The sequence below is a fragment of the Macaca fascicularis genome, chromosome 15 (assembly GCF_037993035.2).
Source record: "Macaca fascicularis isolate 582-1 chromosome 15, T2T-MFA8v1.1".
In the NCBI taxonomy this organism is placed as follows: Eukaryota; Metazoa; Chordata; class Mammalia; order Primates; family Cercopithecidae; genus Macaca; species Macaca fascicularis.
The window spans coordinates 5,561,109-5,577,357 of NC_088389.1; the positions used below are offsets into that span (position 1 = coordinate 5,561,109).

The 16,249-nt window shown below is 59.6% G+C and overlaps 1 protein-coding gene across 8 annotated transcripts in view; it reads left to right on the forward strand.

The window, feature by feature from the left end:
* VAV2 (vav guanine nucleotide exchange factor 2) overlaps positions 1 to 16,249 on the forward strand; it is a 235,454-nt gene that overhangs the window by 189,767 nt on the left and 29,438 nt on the right. For all 8 annotated transcript variants that reach the window (XM_005580493.4, XM_005580495.4, XM_074016056.1 and 5 more), the window contains 5 exons: positions 1,007 to 1,107; positions 10,091 to 10,190; positions 11,246 to 11,341; positions 12,352 to 12,420; positions 15,999 to 16,085. In XM_005580493.4, coding sequence (XP_005580550.1) covers positions 1,007 to 1,107; positions 10,091 to 10,190; positions 11,246 to 11,341; positions 12,352 to 12,420; positions 15,999 to 16,085 — 453 coding nt within the window. The remainder of the gene's footprint in view (positions 1 to 1,006; positions 1,108 to 10,090; positions 10,191 to 11,245; positions 11,342 to 12,351; positions 12,421 to 15,998; positions 16,086 to 16,249) is intronic.

A 16,249-nucleotide genomic window follows, 5' to 3' on the forward strand; every position in this document is an offset into this window, starting at 1 on the left:
TGGCACTGGCCACACATGTGCCGCTGTCCCCAGGGCCTTGGAGAGCTGCACCCCTGCAGCTCCGCTGTGGCTTGTGCTGGCCGGAAGGAGGAGCCCCCACCCCTCTCTCCACGGTCTTTGGATTTAGGAGCCAGGGTAGCAGGTTTCTGAGCTCCCCTTGTCTGCGGGTGAGGGCGGCACTGACGTGCATGGCTGGAGGCACGGATGACCCTGAGAATGTAAATGACGTTTTTGTCAGCGGCCAGAGAGAAACGTGTCCGTCCACCCTTTTGAGCAGACCCCCTCGCCGGCCCTGCGGGTGTCTGAACGCAGTCATAGAAAGGCAGTTCTCCATGCAGAGTCACCCTGACGTGGTTAGCAGAGCAGGGCGCTGGCACCAGGCTCCGGCGGCCACGCGTGGGTGGGCTTCCTCCGGGGACACGCTGCTCCTGGCCCTTCCTCCTGGCCTGGTGGCCACAGGTGCCAGCAGCCCATGCGGTGGCTGTGTCCTGCCTCCCTGGGCGTCTCATTAGCTGCAAGGGTGGGCTCTGGTCACTCTGCCCTGGATGAGGCTGGCTTGGACCCCAGAGCTTCCTGTAGTCTGTGCCTCTGACCCAGAGTTCATCTGGCCTTGAGCTGTGGTCCGGATGGAGGACCACAGACAGAAAGAGGCCTGGGGTGGGGATGGGGGTCCTGCGGTGTGGCCTGGACACAAGGGTACTGCCCTGTGCCACCCCACTCTGTCTGCAGAGCCTGCCCTGAGTCGGCCGCTGTGTATCAGATGGGCTGATGCGGGTCGAGGGCGGCTTCCCTCCCACACGCACTGGCTCTTCTGTGCGCCATTGCCATAGAATCTTCTACCGGAATCACACCCTGGCATGCACAGATATGTGGGGTGCAGGCCCAGCACCTGGGCCCCTCAGCCCCTTGACAGGAACCACAGAACCACAAGGGTGCCTTAAGGGTGGCGCTCCTGTCTAGCCTTGGGTGGGCCTGGCCAGGCACTCACGGCTCTTTTTCAACCCAGGACCTGATCAAGGTGCATCACAGCTTCCTGAGGGCCATCGACGTGTCCATGATGGTGGGGGGCAGCACGCTGGCCAAGGTCTTTCTCGATTTCAAGGAAAGGTAAGTGGCTGCTGGCCCTCTGGGGCTCCTTGGCCCCTCCCTGTCTGCGGGAGAGTTTATGCAAGTGGAACTCTCAGGTTTTGGGGTGTCCCGAGACAGGGGCTGCCCCCTTTGGACACCGTCCTCCCTTGTTGAGAATGCCACCCACCCCGAGCTGCAGCCTGGTTGATGGAGATGGTACAGAGCCACCCTGAGCCGTAGCCTGGTTGATGGAGAGGATGCAGAGCCAGGCTCCTGTCCTGTGGGAGCTCTGGACCCCGTCCTCCCTTGTTGAGGATACCGCCCACCCTGAGCCGCAGCCTGGTTGATGGAGAGGACGTGGAGCCTACTATACTGTGGGAGCTCGGCAGGGGCAGGATCAGGATTCTGGACGTTTCTAACTAGCTGTGAGGGGTCACCATCCGAGTGGCTTGGCTGTCCCAGTGGAGATCTTGGGCCCCTGCTTCTCCCTTCTGTGCCTTTGTGGGTGGTTCTTTAAAGTTAGGATGCGGACAAGGATGAAAGGAGGTGGCACGTGAAGCTTAGACGATGCCCAGGCTGTTGGAGGCCGGGGAGATGGCATTTCTGGGGCTTAGCCGATGCCCAGGCTGTCAGAGGCTGGGGAGATGGCGTTTCCAGCCATGGAAGTCTCGAGAGAGCCCCATCAGGGGACAGTGCCAAGCTCTCTGTCCCTTGGAGATCCTTTGGAGGTGTCCGAAGGGGTCTATGCTAATGCGTCCTGAACTTGGCTGCTCACTAGAGCCTCTGGAGAGCTTGTCACAAATACCATGTCCGGGGTCCACTCTTGGAAGGGTCTGCTGTGGAGCCTGGGGAGTTGTAGAAGACCCCACAGGCGCATCTGACCACACGGCCCTGGGCCAGGCATTGGGTGCCCAGGTCCATCCCTCCCTCATCTCTAGGAGGGTCCCCTGCATCGTCCGCCAGGTGGTCGTCAGCACAGCTCGCACCCCTCCCTGTCCGGGCAGCCGGGGACAGGCCCAGGGCTGGATTCTCAGGCGCGTTGCCTGGGAAATCCTGCAGGTGCTTCCCCGTGTGCTCCGTAGCTCCGGGAAAGGCGCTCCCCCCTCCGCAGTGAGGAGGGTCCCGGAGCCTGCTCTCCAGGGGCCATGGCTTCGGGGGTTCCCAGAGACGCGAGGGAGCAGGCAGTGCTTGTGGTCAGGTGGCAGAGGTGACCAGGAGAGCTGACGAGGCCCAGCAGGTGTGAGCACACTGGCCAGCCCCGGAGGGGTAAGAGTGGGCAGGGGTCGGGGGAGGACAGCTCCCTCACCTGCCCCAGCAAGGTGTTCCCTTCACCTGCCGGTGAGCCGATAGAGCCCGGCTGGCGGGTCGCACTGGCCGTCGGCCCAGTGTACCAGGTGTGGGGTACAGCGGACCTTCTCAGTGCCTTGTTCGTGCTGTCCCTCGGCCAGGAAGGGAGGGAGCCACAGATGAAGCGGGGTTTACTTCGAGGCCCATTCAAGGCTGAAGTGCCGGAGCAGGAATGGCTGGTTGTGAGGTGGAGTGACAGGGGGAATAGCCTGCCATCTCCCAGGAGCCTTCCTTCGCAGTCAGGCTGCCCTGTGACACCCCTGGCCCCGTCCCACCAGCAGGACCTTGCATGCGTGGTTCCCGCCCAGGAACAGCGGGCATCTCTGCCTTGGAGTGCCACTGCAGTGTGGGCAGCGCATCCAGTCACAGGCCCGGCCCAAGAGCTCTGTGGACAGGCGGCTTCGTTCCTGGGAGCGAGGCTCGTGGCCGGACCCGTCAGTCAGGGTCTGTTTGGGGAAGGGGGCTGGCAGCGTTTCATCAAAGCTCATCACCAAGTCATCGTGGTTCCATCCCAGCATCCAGCTTTTCTGCCCCGTTCCTCTCACTGTGGAGTCGGCCCCAAGGTCCTGGTTCTCGCTTGCTGGATGAGTCCTGAAGCTTTTATAGGGTGCCTGCTGTGTACGCCTACTGAGCTCTGGACCGAGGATACGCAGTGAACAGAGCTACTGGCCTCTCACTGGCTGGGAGGGATGAGAACCAAGACAAGACAGAGGGGCTCGGGGGCGCTGTGGCGTTGCTGGAGAACCCAGGAGACCCGTGAGGGCTGCGCAGCCGAGGACGGGTCCCCTTGAACACAGTCCTGCAGGGCTGGGGCGAGGCGGGTGGGGGAGCAGAAGCTTGGGGGAAGGTAAGAGGCAGGAGCCCAGTAGGAAAAGGGCAGCTCTCTAGGGAAGGACTGGAGGGTCCTGCAGGGGCTTCCAGGCCAAGGCAAGGATTTAGAATGTTTCTTTTTTAAAGCGAGGGCACGAGGAAGCTGCTGAGGGGCTTTGTGACAGGGTCTGGCAGCTCGTCAGGGGTGAAGGGTGGAGTAGCGTCCCGGTGTGGCGTGACCAGCACTGAGTGGCAGGGGACAGTCACCTCCCTCTTTTTGACGTTATACCTTTATGAATGTAGCCTTGGTCCTCAGACAAGGCAGGAGCTCCTCTTAGCCTTTCCCTGTAGGCCTAAAAAGGGGCATCGCCCACCCCGAGGGACACTGGGCCTTGGGAAGGAGCTTGCATTTTGCAGCTCTGGATGTAAGACAGAGCCATGTGGTTTTTTCTCTGTGGCTGGGGCTGGCCAGGCTGGGCCTGGAGTCCAGCCTCTGGTGGCTTCTTTGAGTGAGGCGGTGAGTCATGCTGGGGGAGTGGGGGCATACGGGGACGTGGAGGCAGGAGAGCTACAAAGGGAACGGCCTCAGGGAGCTGGCAGCCCCGCCGGAAGGCCACGGACTGTCAAGAGGCGCTCTCTGTGGAGCTTTGCACAAGCACTTTTGGGAGGAACGCGGAACAGAACAAGATGAAGGCCATGCCCTCCTCCCCTGGGGTGGCATGGGATTTCCCTGTGCGTTTGGAGATGAAGGATCCAAGACAGGCGAGCGCTTTGGTGTACCGAGACTTCGCTCGGAATCCTGGAACGAGTGAGGCTGCGCTGTGGATGGTTCCTACCCGAAGTCCAAGGCTGGGTGGTTCCGGGGTACTGCCTGCGGGGAGAGTCCCTGGCCATGGTCCACCTCAAAACCCCCGGTAGGGGTTGGCTTGGCCACCTCCTCTGGCAGGGCTGCCTTTGGGAACCTCTGAAGTCAAGAAGCCTTAGCTCCCGCTCTGTCTAACCCCCACTTCCCAGATGGGGAAACGGAGGCCAGAGCTGGCAGCTCAGCCGTGGACCCGCTTGTTCCTGCATGCTTGGTCCGTACCCGAGCCCATGGCCTGTGGCCCTCAACCCGCGCTGGCCTGTCCCTGGGCATCTTGAGAGGTTGGAGCTTTGTGGACTGGAGGCAGAGGTGACACCGTGAGGAAAATGGGCAGAGGACAGGGGTCTCTGGAGGAGGCATTTGTGCGCTGTGTAGTGGGGTCAGAGCTTAACGTACTCAGAAAGTTAAAAACCATGACCCTCACACAAATACCTACGGAGCTGTGGCCACGGGTCTGTCAACTCACGAACGAGGCCACGCGTCTGTCAACTCACACAGCTTGTCAGCAGAGAGGGGAGGTAGGACAAGACCCTGGACACGGTGGGCTGTGCCTTGCAAGGTGACCACCCTGGGACCTTTGGGGCCATGTCCTCTGGCAGGACAGAAATCATTTGTGCCTGAACAACTTTCTGTAGGGGAGGAGTCAGCCGGAGCCAGAGGAGGCTGCCCCCGAGAGGTGCTCCAGCCAGACCAGGAATGCATGAAGTCATGTGTGTGCGTGTGTGTGCTTGTGTGTGTGTACGTGTACACGTGTGTGTGTGCGTGCATGTGTGCCCCCGTGTGCTGCCTTATTTCCAAGTTTTGGCTCCTTTTTCTTAATAGTAGTAAAAGTGGTTAGAATTAAGGCCTGTAAACTTTTGCCTCCTTAACTGACTTCCTCCAATAGGCTTGGAGTCACCGTCATTTTCTCTCCATTTTTCGGGGAGAAGTCAAACTGTGCCCCCTGGGGACTCTGTGGCCCATGCTGCCTGGCATGTGGCAGGTGTTCAGAATCCTGTGGTGTGGACGGAGGGTGAAGGCGTCCTTGTGAGTGACCTGGTGGTGTGGACGGAGGGTGAAGGCGTCCTTGTGAGTGACCTGGTGGTGTGGACGGAGGGTGAAGGCGTCCATGTGAGTGACCTGGTGGTGTGGACGGAGGGTGAAGGCGTCCTTGTGAGTGACCTGGTGGTGTGGACGGAGGGTGAAGGCGTCCTTGTGAGTGACCTGGTTTGGCTGTAACAATGACCGCAAATATGGTGGCTTGAAATAACAGAGATGACTCCATTCTGGAGGCCAGAATCCTAAATTAGTCTCACTGAGCCAAAGTCCAGATATGCCCGGGTCGTACTTCCTGCAGAGGCTCCAGGGGGATCCTTCCTATGTCCTGCAGCTGCTGGGGGCCCGGGCGTTCCTGGCTGTGGCTGCTTCGTTCTCTGTCCCCGTCTCCACATGGCCTCCCCACATCTCTGTGTCGTTCTCTGAGGCCACTGTCGTTGGATTTAGGGCCACCTTCCTTCAGCATGGCCTCATGCGTCCTTACTTTGATTGCATCTGTATCGTGACCAAATAAGGCCACAGTGTGAGGCTCTGGTGGACCCACTGCAGCCGAGTTCTGGTCTGAGGCCCTCTCCATTGCCAGCTGCCCGTGGTCAGTGGGGCTGGGGGTGTGCAGGTGCTGGCATCTGCTCTGCACCTGGGTCGGGTGAGAGAGGGCGCGGGTCCCTTGAGTGCCCTTCTGGATTCAACGGAGAGAGTGTCTCTCTGCAGAGGCCTCACCCTGGGGCCCTAAGGGCCAGGGTTGGGAGCCACATGCATTCGCTTTGGAATCTGTTCTTGCTGGGCGACCTCAGAAGTCATGTCACCTCTCTGAGCCTCAGGGCCCCTGTCCTGAAAGTGGTTCTATGAGGATGCAGTGAGCCCAGGTGTGAAGCACTTCCCATGGCCAGGGCCCTTTTGGGTTCTTCATGGAGGTCTGTGTGTCTTTCCCCAGGAGTAGTTCTCCTTCTCCTGTTTGCTGCAAGTGTCTGCCGTTCCCCCTACTCCCACCCCCTGTATCCTTTTATCAAATGGATAGAAGGACCTGTGTCCAGGCTTGTGGCTGTGGCCACTCACAGCCGTGTGTGAGTGCCTGGTGCAGGCAGGCTCCGGGCTGGGTGCTGGGACATGGGGAGGAGTGAGACCCACTGCAGGAGCTCAGAGCTGGGGGGCGGGGATCACCCAGGGCAGCCTCCTCTTTGGGCTCCCACTGACTTTGGACAGCCCTCTACCTGCTGCCCTTTGACCTATCTCTTTGCTTTTCCCTCTGGCCCTGCTGGGGCAGGGGTTGAGGTGAAGAAGGTGGCACAGAAGGGGCAATGATAGGGAGGGTTTTGACGGATGAGTAGAAGTTTGCCAGATGGAGAAGGCTGCCGGCTCAGCGGTGCTGTGGCTGGTGGGGGCGTTCCCAGTGGGGCATGGTGTAAGGAGAGTAAGGCTGGGATCCGCACCCCGGCCCCTCGTCCGCCTAAACCTCAGGTGACCTGGTGTGAAATTGAAACGGGGAGCTCACAAGGCTGGTTCGGCCACGCTAGAGCTGCTGGTACCAGGCATGTTATCCACTGGGCTTCAGTTGGGTGCTTTTTCCACCCACATGAAGACTTCCCTTGATGGAGAGGGGCTGGGGCCGTCGCTGCGCCCAGCTCACCTGAAATGCTTGAAGCCGAGTCTGCGGTGGTGCACAGCCAGCAGGCAGGGCACTGCAGCCCAAGCACCTGGGCTTTGGGGTTGGTGACTGCTGGTGTGATTCCCTTCTCAGCACAGGCCTCTCTGAGCCTCAATGTCCCCATGGGTAGAATGGCAACAGTCAGAGTCCCAGAGCTTCCAGCTGAGCCCATGCCTGGTGGGAAGTCAGGCAGTGTGGTGTCACGTGATCCCTCCTGCCCGAGCGTGGCCCCAGCCCCAGCAGCAGCAGCAGCAGCAGCAGACACGGCTCCATGCGGGGAGGACCCCTCAATGGGGGCTCTGGCTTTCCGCCTCCCCAGCCCAGACTCCCCCTCCCACCTCTAGGTGATCTTGGGAAGCTCTGAAAGCCTCAAAGTTCATCACCTGCCCTGGTTTCCCCACCTGGAGTCCTTAGGCCAGGTCAGGGGCACTTTTCAAAGGGGCCACAGGGGTGGGCTGGGGGGCCTTCGGGTTCCGGGTCTCCCTGGACCTCCTGCCGTGCTTGTGGGCTGGTGTCATCATCAGATGGGAGGCACGGCCAGGAGGCAGGAGTGCAGCCCAAGGACCTGGGCTTTGGGGTCAGTGACTGCTGGTGTGAGTCCCTTCTCAGCTACGGGCCTCTCTGAGCCTCAGTGTCCCCATGAGTAGAACGGCGACAGTCACAGTCCCAGAGCTTCCAGCTCAGGTCCTGGCACCAAGTGATGCCCAGTGTGCGTGGCGTGTCTTCTGTGCCTGGCTCTGATCATTCTCTTAGAGTGGAGAAAACACCAATCTGGAGCGGGGCAGGTGCAGGCAGCTGCTAGGGCTCAGTGTCTTGTAGGCTCACTTTTCAGGCTGTCCGGTGGTCTCTTAAATGTCCCTCTGTTCCTTCTCCCTTCTCCTACTCTACCGGGGGCTTCTGAAACTTTTGTTCATTTTTTTTTTAAAGGGGAAAAACCTTTTTCTTGATTGCTTCCGGAGATGATAGGTTTTCACCAACTTTTATATGAAAATGATCATCAGTGTAATAACAGACTCATTTAGGTGGAAACCAGGGGGCAGGTTCCCATTTAAAGTGGCTCCCGGTCAACACACAGCCCCGGCACCAGTCAGGAGGCAGGCCCTTTGCAATGATGGTGATGCTTCCGTGCAGACCTCCCAGATCTGTGGACACGGGACACACCCGTACAGACTCCACATGTGGGCCCTGTGGGACCGGCCACGGGTGCTTTGCTTGACTGTGGCTGGGCCAGGTGAGCTTCGAGCAGATTCAGGTCCTTTATCAGAGTGGTGGACCGTCAGCCTCGCATGCCAGAAATGTCCCTGCAGGCTTGTGAGGGAGGATTCTCGGGCGGCCTGAGGAGGTACCAGCCACTGGGCCCCACGTGCAGCGCTCGGAGGGTGTCAGGGCCTCTGTCGCCCCTGGCTGCGGTGAGGACAGCCTCTTGAGCATTTGTTGGGAGTGGGAAGTGTGTCAAGATGCCTGTCCGTGTGCCTGAGCCAGCAACAAAGGGATGTGCTCCCTGGGCAGAAAGTGTGTTCCCAGCCACTGTTGTGTTTGTATGAGCCCAGAACGCCAAGAGTTGGAAAGAAAGTGAGCATTGCATGGTCCAAAACCCCAGAGGTGTGGGGAGTGGGGCCTGTCTAGGGCCCACGTGGCAGAGCCACATGGATGGAAACCTGTCCCTGCATCTAGATGCCACGATCAGGACGCTTCTTCCTGAGGGCCGCCCTCCACAAAAGCCAAGCTACAGGCCTCGCTGCCTGCCCCGAGCCCCAGGCCGGGTGCCCTACAGCAAAGCAGCTCTCATGATGGAAAGAGAAATGGCCCAGAGGCCATGGTGACCTGGTCCCGAGAGCCTGCACTGGGCTTCCTGAGCCAGGGAAGCCTCCAGACACTAAGACGCAGCCCTGCCAGAGAGCACATCACCAGGACGCTGGGTCCGGCCTAGCCTTGCAGGCCAGACTGTCAGCTCCTAGCAAGTTCATGGAGGCCTCAGTCGCCCTGCCTGAAGGGTGGAGCTGATCACACCCATCTTTACAAATGGGCAGAGAAGGTCGTCAGGCTTGTCGGCAAAGCACCGGGCAGCAGCTGCCTCGGCGAGTGGTGGCTCTTGTCATCCTTGTTGTCACCAACATGGTCACCTGGCGTGGTTCTTCTTCTTCGGGACTGCCCTGTTGGTGGGGTGACAGGGTTTTATTTTTATTTATTTATTTATTTTTTTTGAGACGGAGTCTCATGCTGTCGCCCAGGCTGGAGTGCAGTGGCGCGATCTCGGCTCACTGCAAGCTCCGCCTCCCGGGTTCCCGCCATTCTCCTGCCTCAGCCTCCTGAGTAGCTGGGACTACAGGCGCCCGCCACCGCGCCCGGCTAATTTTTTGTATTTTTAGTAGAGACGGGGTTTCACTGTGGTCTCGATCTCCTGACCTTGTGATCCGCCCGCCTCGGCCTCCCAAAGTGCTGGGATTACAGGCTTGAGCCACCGCGCCCGGCCGGTGACAGGGTTTTAAAGATGAAATTTCAGGCTGGTAACCTAAGACCCTGAGGCTCCAGAGGCCGGGAACCCTGGGTTCCAGTCTGTAGAGATGCGGATCCAGTGCAGGGCAAGGGAGAAGGTACTGTGGCTGGAGAGACCAGCACAAGGCACTGAAGTGGGAATCAGAGTGGCCGGGAGAGAGCGATGCCGGGGCCAGGAGGAGGCGGTGGGCAGGACACGAGGGCCGGCCTCCTGGGCATCCTCCTGGGACTTTGCTGGTCCTCCCAGGTCCGGGGGCCACATGACTGCCTGCATCCCTGGTGAGGAGGGGGCCGTCACTGACTGCTGTTGTCCCCTGCTTGTGGAATTCAGGGACCATGTAGAAGCACCAAGGGTGACACTTGGGGGTTCCCCACCTGGCACAGCACCAGGGTGAGCCCTGAGCCAGCACAGGCCTCGGTGGTCAGGGCCTAGGGGCAAGAGTCTGAGCCCTCCTGGGGTCTTCCTTCCTGGGGGGATGCCAGGGGCTTCTCTTTCCTCCAGTGTTGGCCTTTTCCGGGGGTGGGATGGGGTGTTGAGAGCTCCACCCTGCATCCCCAGCCGGGACCTGACCTAGAACCACCTGGGACTCAGGAAGAGCGGGGCACCCCCTCTCCCAGCATGCCGGCAGCGGTCCTGTGGCCCGGTAGCATTTCAGGAAGGGTAAAGCAGCCTCCTGGCCGTCGAATATGTCCACGCGCAGGGAGCTGTCAGCGGAGGGGACTGTTGGTTGCGCACCGACAGCCTGCTGGGAAAAATGGACGGGCTCACTGCAGCCCCGAGCCGCTCATTAAACCCGTGTGTGTGTGCATGTGTGTGCACTGTCCAGGCTCTTGATCTACGGGGAGTACTGCAGCCACATGGAGCACGCCCAGAACACTCTGAACCAGCTCCTGGCCAGCCGGGAGGACTTCAGGCAGAAAGTCGAGGTAAGTCCTGCCAGGCGTTGGCCCTGGCCCTGGCCCTGAGGTTGCAGCTTGCAGGCCGGAGCTCATTAGGTACCAGCCTCTCTCTTGCCCGTTTGTTGGGAAGGTGGTGACGGGGGTGGTGATGTAATGGTTTTTTGTAGATTTTTCTTTTTTGCATTGTGTTGGGTTGGGGATGGGGTCGGGTGGAGGTCACCATCCCAGGCCAGGACACAGCGAGACTCCCCATGGAGAAAGGGCCTTGGGACTGAATCTAACTCAGCTGGGGGCTCTGGCTGACCCTGACCCTGGCCTCTGCTGACCTCAGGGAGCCCCGGGTAACATTTGCTGGGAACCGTGGGGCCACCCACCCCTCATGCATCCTCACCCCAGGCCCAGGGCGAGTCTCTATCAACATCTAGTTTCTCACGTGAGCCCCTCCCAGCCCCTCCTGTTCCCAGCTGGAGTTTCCAGGCTCCATCTGGTCAGTACGCCCTGTTTTCTGCGTGGAGCCTGGTGTAGAGCTCTCTGGCTGTAGCAGTGGTGGAGGCAGCGTGGCCCCCCAGTGGAGATGCCCGATGCCCCCCAAGTCCAGACAATGAATGGGGGAACACCCTGGTTCCTGGGAGTGGCCCCCACAGCTCAGTGCAAGCTGGTGCTCCACCTTGCATCTCCCAGAGGCCAGACCAGAGAGGGGCTGGTCAACGGGGGATGCCCTGCTGCCCTTCTCCAAAGGACCTGGCCTGGCGGAAGAGTCAAAGCCACATCCAGGCCGGCTCAGCAGGCGCCCCGGGAGGGTTCCTGTAGCATCGCACGTGTCTCACTGCGACCCGGTCTGGCCAGTGCAGACACAGCAGGGTGGGAGAGGTGGCGCGCCCCCACCCACGTGTTGTGAAGCCCATCCGTCTGCACACACCGGGTGCATGGACTGCTGGTTCTGGGAGCCTGGCTAGAGAAGAACCAAACGTCTGGGCCCGAGTTCTGGGCTTAGGTCTCCTCTTTCTGTGGGCGGGGGTACAGATGGGTGGATTCAGGCTTTCCTCAGGGAGGGCTCTCCCATCACCCCGTCGCCCTCCCAGGAGTGCACGCTGAAGGTCCAGGATGGAAAATTTAAACTACAAGACCTGCTGGTGGTCCCCATGCAGAGGGTGCTCAAATACCACCTGCTCTTGAAGGTGAGGCTCTGGGCCCCGGGTGCCTGTGGGATCATCACTGCTGGAGTCAGATGAGGGCCAGCAGCTTCCAGGGGGTGTGGGATGCAGCCCACAGACAGATTAAGTTGAATATAAACAAATCAGTTTGTGCTTAGCTCATTCTCACTGTTCAATGCGTGCGATGAACGATTATCACAGTAAATATACATGGGAAGACGATTCAAGTCACTATTGAGGTCAGAAAACTGAAGGAGACAGAACTGTGTCCTCACACCAGGAATAAGAAAGCTACTGTGGGCTGGGCGCGGTGGCTCAAGCCTGTAATCCCAGCACTTTGGGAGGCCGAGGCGGGCGGATCACGAGGTCAGGAGATAGAGACCATCCTGGCTGACACGGTGAAACCCCGTCTCTACTAAAAAAAAATACAAAAAACTAGCCGGGCGTGGTGGCGGGCGCCTGTAGTCCCAGCTACTCAGGAGGCTGAGGCAGGAGAATGGCGTGAACCCGGGAGGCGGAGCTTACAGTGAGCTGAAATCCGGCCACTGCACTCCAGCCTGGGCGACAGAGCGAGACTCCGTCTCAAAAAAAAAAAAAAAAAAAAAGAGAATGCTACTGTGGTTGATCTCTGAGCTTCCTGGTGGCCACAGCAGAAATGGAAATGGAAGGGCTTCAGGAAAGAAGGACCTGGGAGGGAAGGCGGTGGTTCCTGCCAGCCACCTTGTGAGGCCTTTTCCCGTGAACTGCTGCCTCAGTGCCTTGCTTTTTGCTGCCTTCATGTCCCTTCTCACGGTCACTCCCTTCCTTTATCCGCAAGATCTGGGAGTGCGCTGCCAAGAAGTGGGGTGTCCCCCTGTGGAGGGGTCACTCTCTGTCCTTTGGTGGTGGGCAGCCAAACCCAGCCTGGGCTGGCAGGTGGGGATGGATTTCCTCTGAGGACTTTGTTCTGCGCTCACCCCCTGCACTGGGTAGGGGTCAGGGCAGAGGCCAGGACCCCCGAGTGGTAACACATGACACTCTTCTCCCTGCTCCAGGAGCTTCTGAGCCATTCTGCGGAACGGCCTGAGAGGCAGCAGCTCAAAGAAGCACTGGAAGCTATGCAGGTGAGTGGGTAAACTGAGGCAGGGGAGAAGCCATCGCGTGGCTTAGCACACCGTGCCCGCGTGGTCTTGGACTGGAACTGGGCTCATTAACAAGCCGCGATTGTGACTATAGACATTTTCCTGGGACAGCAGGAGTTGGGGCGGGGCAGGGCAGGGGGTGAGACCCACAGGAGGTGGAGGTGACGGGTGGAGGGCGCTGCAGGTCAGGTGCCCCCTCAGGTGTCCCGGGTCCTAACCTCACGTATCCAACAAGACCTCCCTTGAACCTCCCCCCGCCTGCTTTCCCCCAGGCACTCGCCTCCGTTCTGGGCTTTCTGGCCCAGTGCTTCTCACTCTCAGCTCTGAGCCTTCTGCTTCTAAAATGCTACCCCAGGGCCATCTCTCTGCTACCTGCCTGGGGAGCTCCTTCACTCCTGGCTGTTTCAAGGACCCCCCTACCCCCCACCAAGCCAGCCATGCCTCCCTTTCTCCCCTTGTCCGAGTGAGCTTAGCTGATGTCACTCCCTTGCTCCGAAACCTTCCATGGCTCCCTCTGCCCATGAAGCAGGCATAGGCTCCTCACTCTGGCACTCCAGGCCTGCAGGATACTTGCCCCCAATGTTGCAGCTGTGTTCACCACAGTTCCAGGCAGATTTGATCTCTCCCAGGCTCCTGCACGTGCCCTGCATTTCCCCGGGTCCGCATGTTGTCTCTGGTGCACCCTCCTCGTCGTCACCTGGCTGCGTCCTGCTCATCCTGCCTTCGCCATGGACAGGACGTTTTCCAGGGAGGATCGCCCCTGACTGGGTTCCATCCTCAGGGAACTGGCTTCCCCGTGGGTGGCACTCTTACTCCTGGACACAGTTGTTCATGCCAGCCCCTTCCCAGCCAGGCCTGTGTCAGCCACGGTCACCTGTGTCCCCAGGCCAGGCATGGCACCTGGCATGGGGTAGGTCCCCTCCAGCTGGATCTGGATGGAGGGATGATGGCTCCCCCAGCATCTCCCTCGTGGGGAGCACGGGACACCTCTGCCAACCCCCCTCAGGGCTGCAGTCCTGCCCTCTGATACCTGGCGCCTGCCCTCTGGGCAGCCCCTGGGGCTGTGGGCCCCGTTTCCTTTCCAAGGTACTTCATTTAAGGAGCTCCCCCTGGGCGGGGGCGGGTCTGTAATCTGTCTCCATTTATAGCTGCTGTTGGGCCAGGATGGGAGTGGAGACCAGTGCTTGGCCGCCGGTGCTAGGAGGTTCTCTGAGCAGGGCTTGTGCTCTGGGAGAAATTGATTCCCAATCCTGTGGGCTACTCATGTGTGGGCACGGGAGGTGGTCCCAGAGACCTTCAGCTCCTGTGCTGCTCGGCTCCACCGGCAGCGAGCACCCTGAGGAGTGCTCCAGGAAAGCTTCCTGCCGTGACGGGCTGACAAAACTTTCTTGGTGTCAGCTCTGCTGCCCGCAGGCCGCCCCTCTCCAGCACCTGCTCTGGCCTGTCTGCTGTGAGCCACGGTGTGTGAGCCAGCACGGATGTGTCCTCGGGGCCTCAGACAGTGACAGCAGGTGCAGTGGGCCGTGCACCCGGGCCCTGAGTGTGGTCTTGCATTTCATACTCTCAGCACTCGGTGTCTGGCTGGCGGGTGGCTCTGAGCCCCTCGACGGGACAGTTTCCCAGGAGTGTAGCTCACGGTGCTGCACAAAGTACTCTGTGACTTGCAGGTGTGCGTCTGCCTTTCTGAGAGCCACCGAACCTCATCATGAGACTTCAGGGCTGGGGGGGATTTTAGAAGTCTTTGGATCGATTCCCAGTTTATATAGGAAGTCATTCATGCGGCCACTCTGGAAGTCGTCACCGTACCTGGGCTTGATTTCCCCTCGAGACTGAGAGCTCACTCCTTGTAAGGCAGTGTCTTTGAGAGTCGGCCGCCGTGCCTCTGTGGCCCTGAGGTTTGTCTCCAGGGGAATTGCGGTTTTAGGTCTGAGCTCCATGAGCTGACTGCAATCCTGCCTCTGTATCAAAGTACAGACATTTCCCTCACCTGCTCATTCATTCGGGCAACTTCCATCTGTTCCTATTTCGTGCCAGGCATTGGGCCAGGTGCACGCAGGGGCCACGGTAGTCAAGAGTTACAATGTTTCTGCTGTTGGGGTTGGCTGTGCATGGTGGGGAGGTTCTAAGCTCTCGACTCGCCACTGGGGTCCTTGTCTCTGGGAATTTATTCCTCATTTTAAAGTGGACAAGAAAACAAAACACCCCTTTCAGACAGCGTGCTGCAGCCTCCCCAGGAAGCTCCCCGCTGTGGGTTGGTGGGAGCCGACTGTGAAGTCTTCTAGGAACGAGGAAGGGCGGGAGGGATGGGAACCTGCTGACGACCTGGCTCTGGCTCTGGCTCTAGCTCTGGCTCTGGCTGGTCACTTGCATTTTGGGGAATTCCACCCGCTGCTCTGGGTGGGCAGGGCCAGGACCGCCCACGTGGCCGGCTCCCTTGGGTTCCCACGCGCCCCAGGTCCAGATACTGTGTTTTGTGTCTGGACTGAAGTGGGCACTGCTCCCTGGTGGCCAACACGAGGATTGCAGCACGGCAGACAGGCGCTGGATTGGGGATGGCCAGACCCATGGAGAGAGGGACTTCCTGACCCCTCATTCTGTCCAGGCTCCAAAGGAAGGCCGTGGCTTGGAGAGGCTGGGGAGGGGGAAGCTTCCCAAGAACGGGGACCTAGGTCAGCCCAAGCCTAGGTGGCTCTTCTGTGGTCTGATGTGGCTCCGACACACAGGGCTGCTTCCCTCTATTAGGATGTTTAAGAGGGACCACACGATGGGGTAGAAAGAAGCAGCACCAGCCAGGAGTTTGGGGCTCTTGGTATTGTCACCGACGAGGTGTGGCTCTCGGTCAGTGTGTTCCCCTCCCTGCCTCAGTTTCCTCATCTGTCATGTGGAGGTGATGCTTTTCAGCTGTCCTGTCTCGAGGGCAGCCTCCCCGGCAGGATGGAGGAAGGAGGTCCAGAAACGCCCAGCGCCAGGATGCACGGTGGGGGGAGGTCCCTGGGGGTTGAGCTCCTGCATGTGTGTGCATGTGTGTACACACACGCTCACACACACCCTGCACAGCACTGCTTGCTCACACACACAGTCAGACACACCTTACCCAGCACAACCTGCTCACATACACACACAATCACACACCACCCAGCACAACCTGCTCACACACACCCCACCCAGTACAGTCCGCTCACACACACTCACATATGCTCACACACACACACCCCATCCATCACAGCTTGCTCACACATATACACCCTCACACACAGTCACACACACCCCCCACCCAGCACAGCTCACTCACACAATCACACACACACACCCCCCACCCAGTACAGCTCGCTGTCACACACACACACCCCAACCAGTACAGCCTGCTTACACACACACAGTCACACACACACGCAATCACACACACCCCGCACAGCTTGCTCGCACACACACACAGTCACACACACCCCACCCACCCCGCACAGCTTGCTCTCACACACGTGCACACACACACACCACACTCACACACACACACCCCCCACCCAGCACAGCCTGCTCACCCTCTGCCTCTTGTTTTCAAGGACTTAGCGATGTACATCAATGAAGTTAAACGGGACAAGGAGACCTTGAGGAAAATCAGCGAATTTCAGAGTTCTATAGAAAACTTGGTGAGTGGGTCTGACTCTTCAGGCTAGGGAAGGTTGATGAGGACGGTACCTATAAAGTCACGTTCACAGCTGCAGTATTGAGTGAGCTCCACAGGCAGCCACACCACGGCTGCCTGTTGCGAGGGTGGCGCCCGGCAGCTTCTGAGTTCAATCTCAGACCCCCC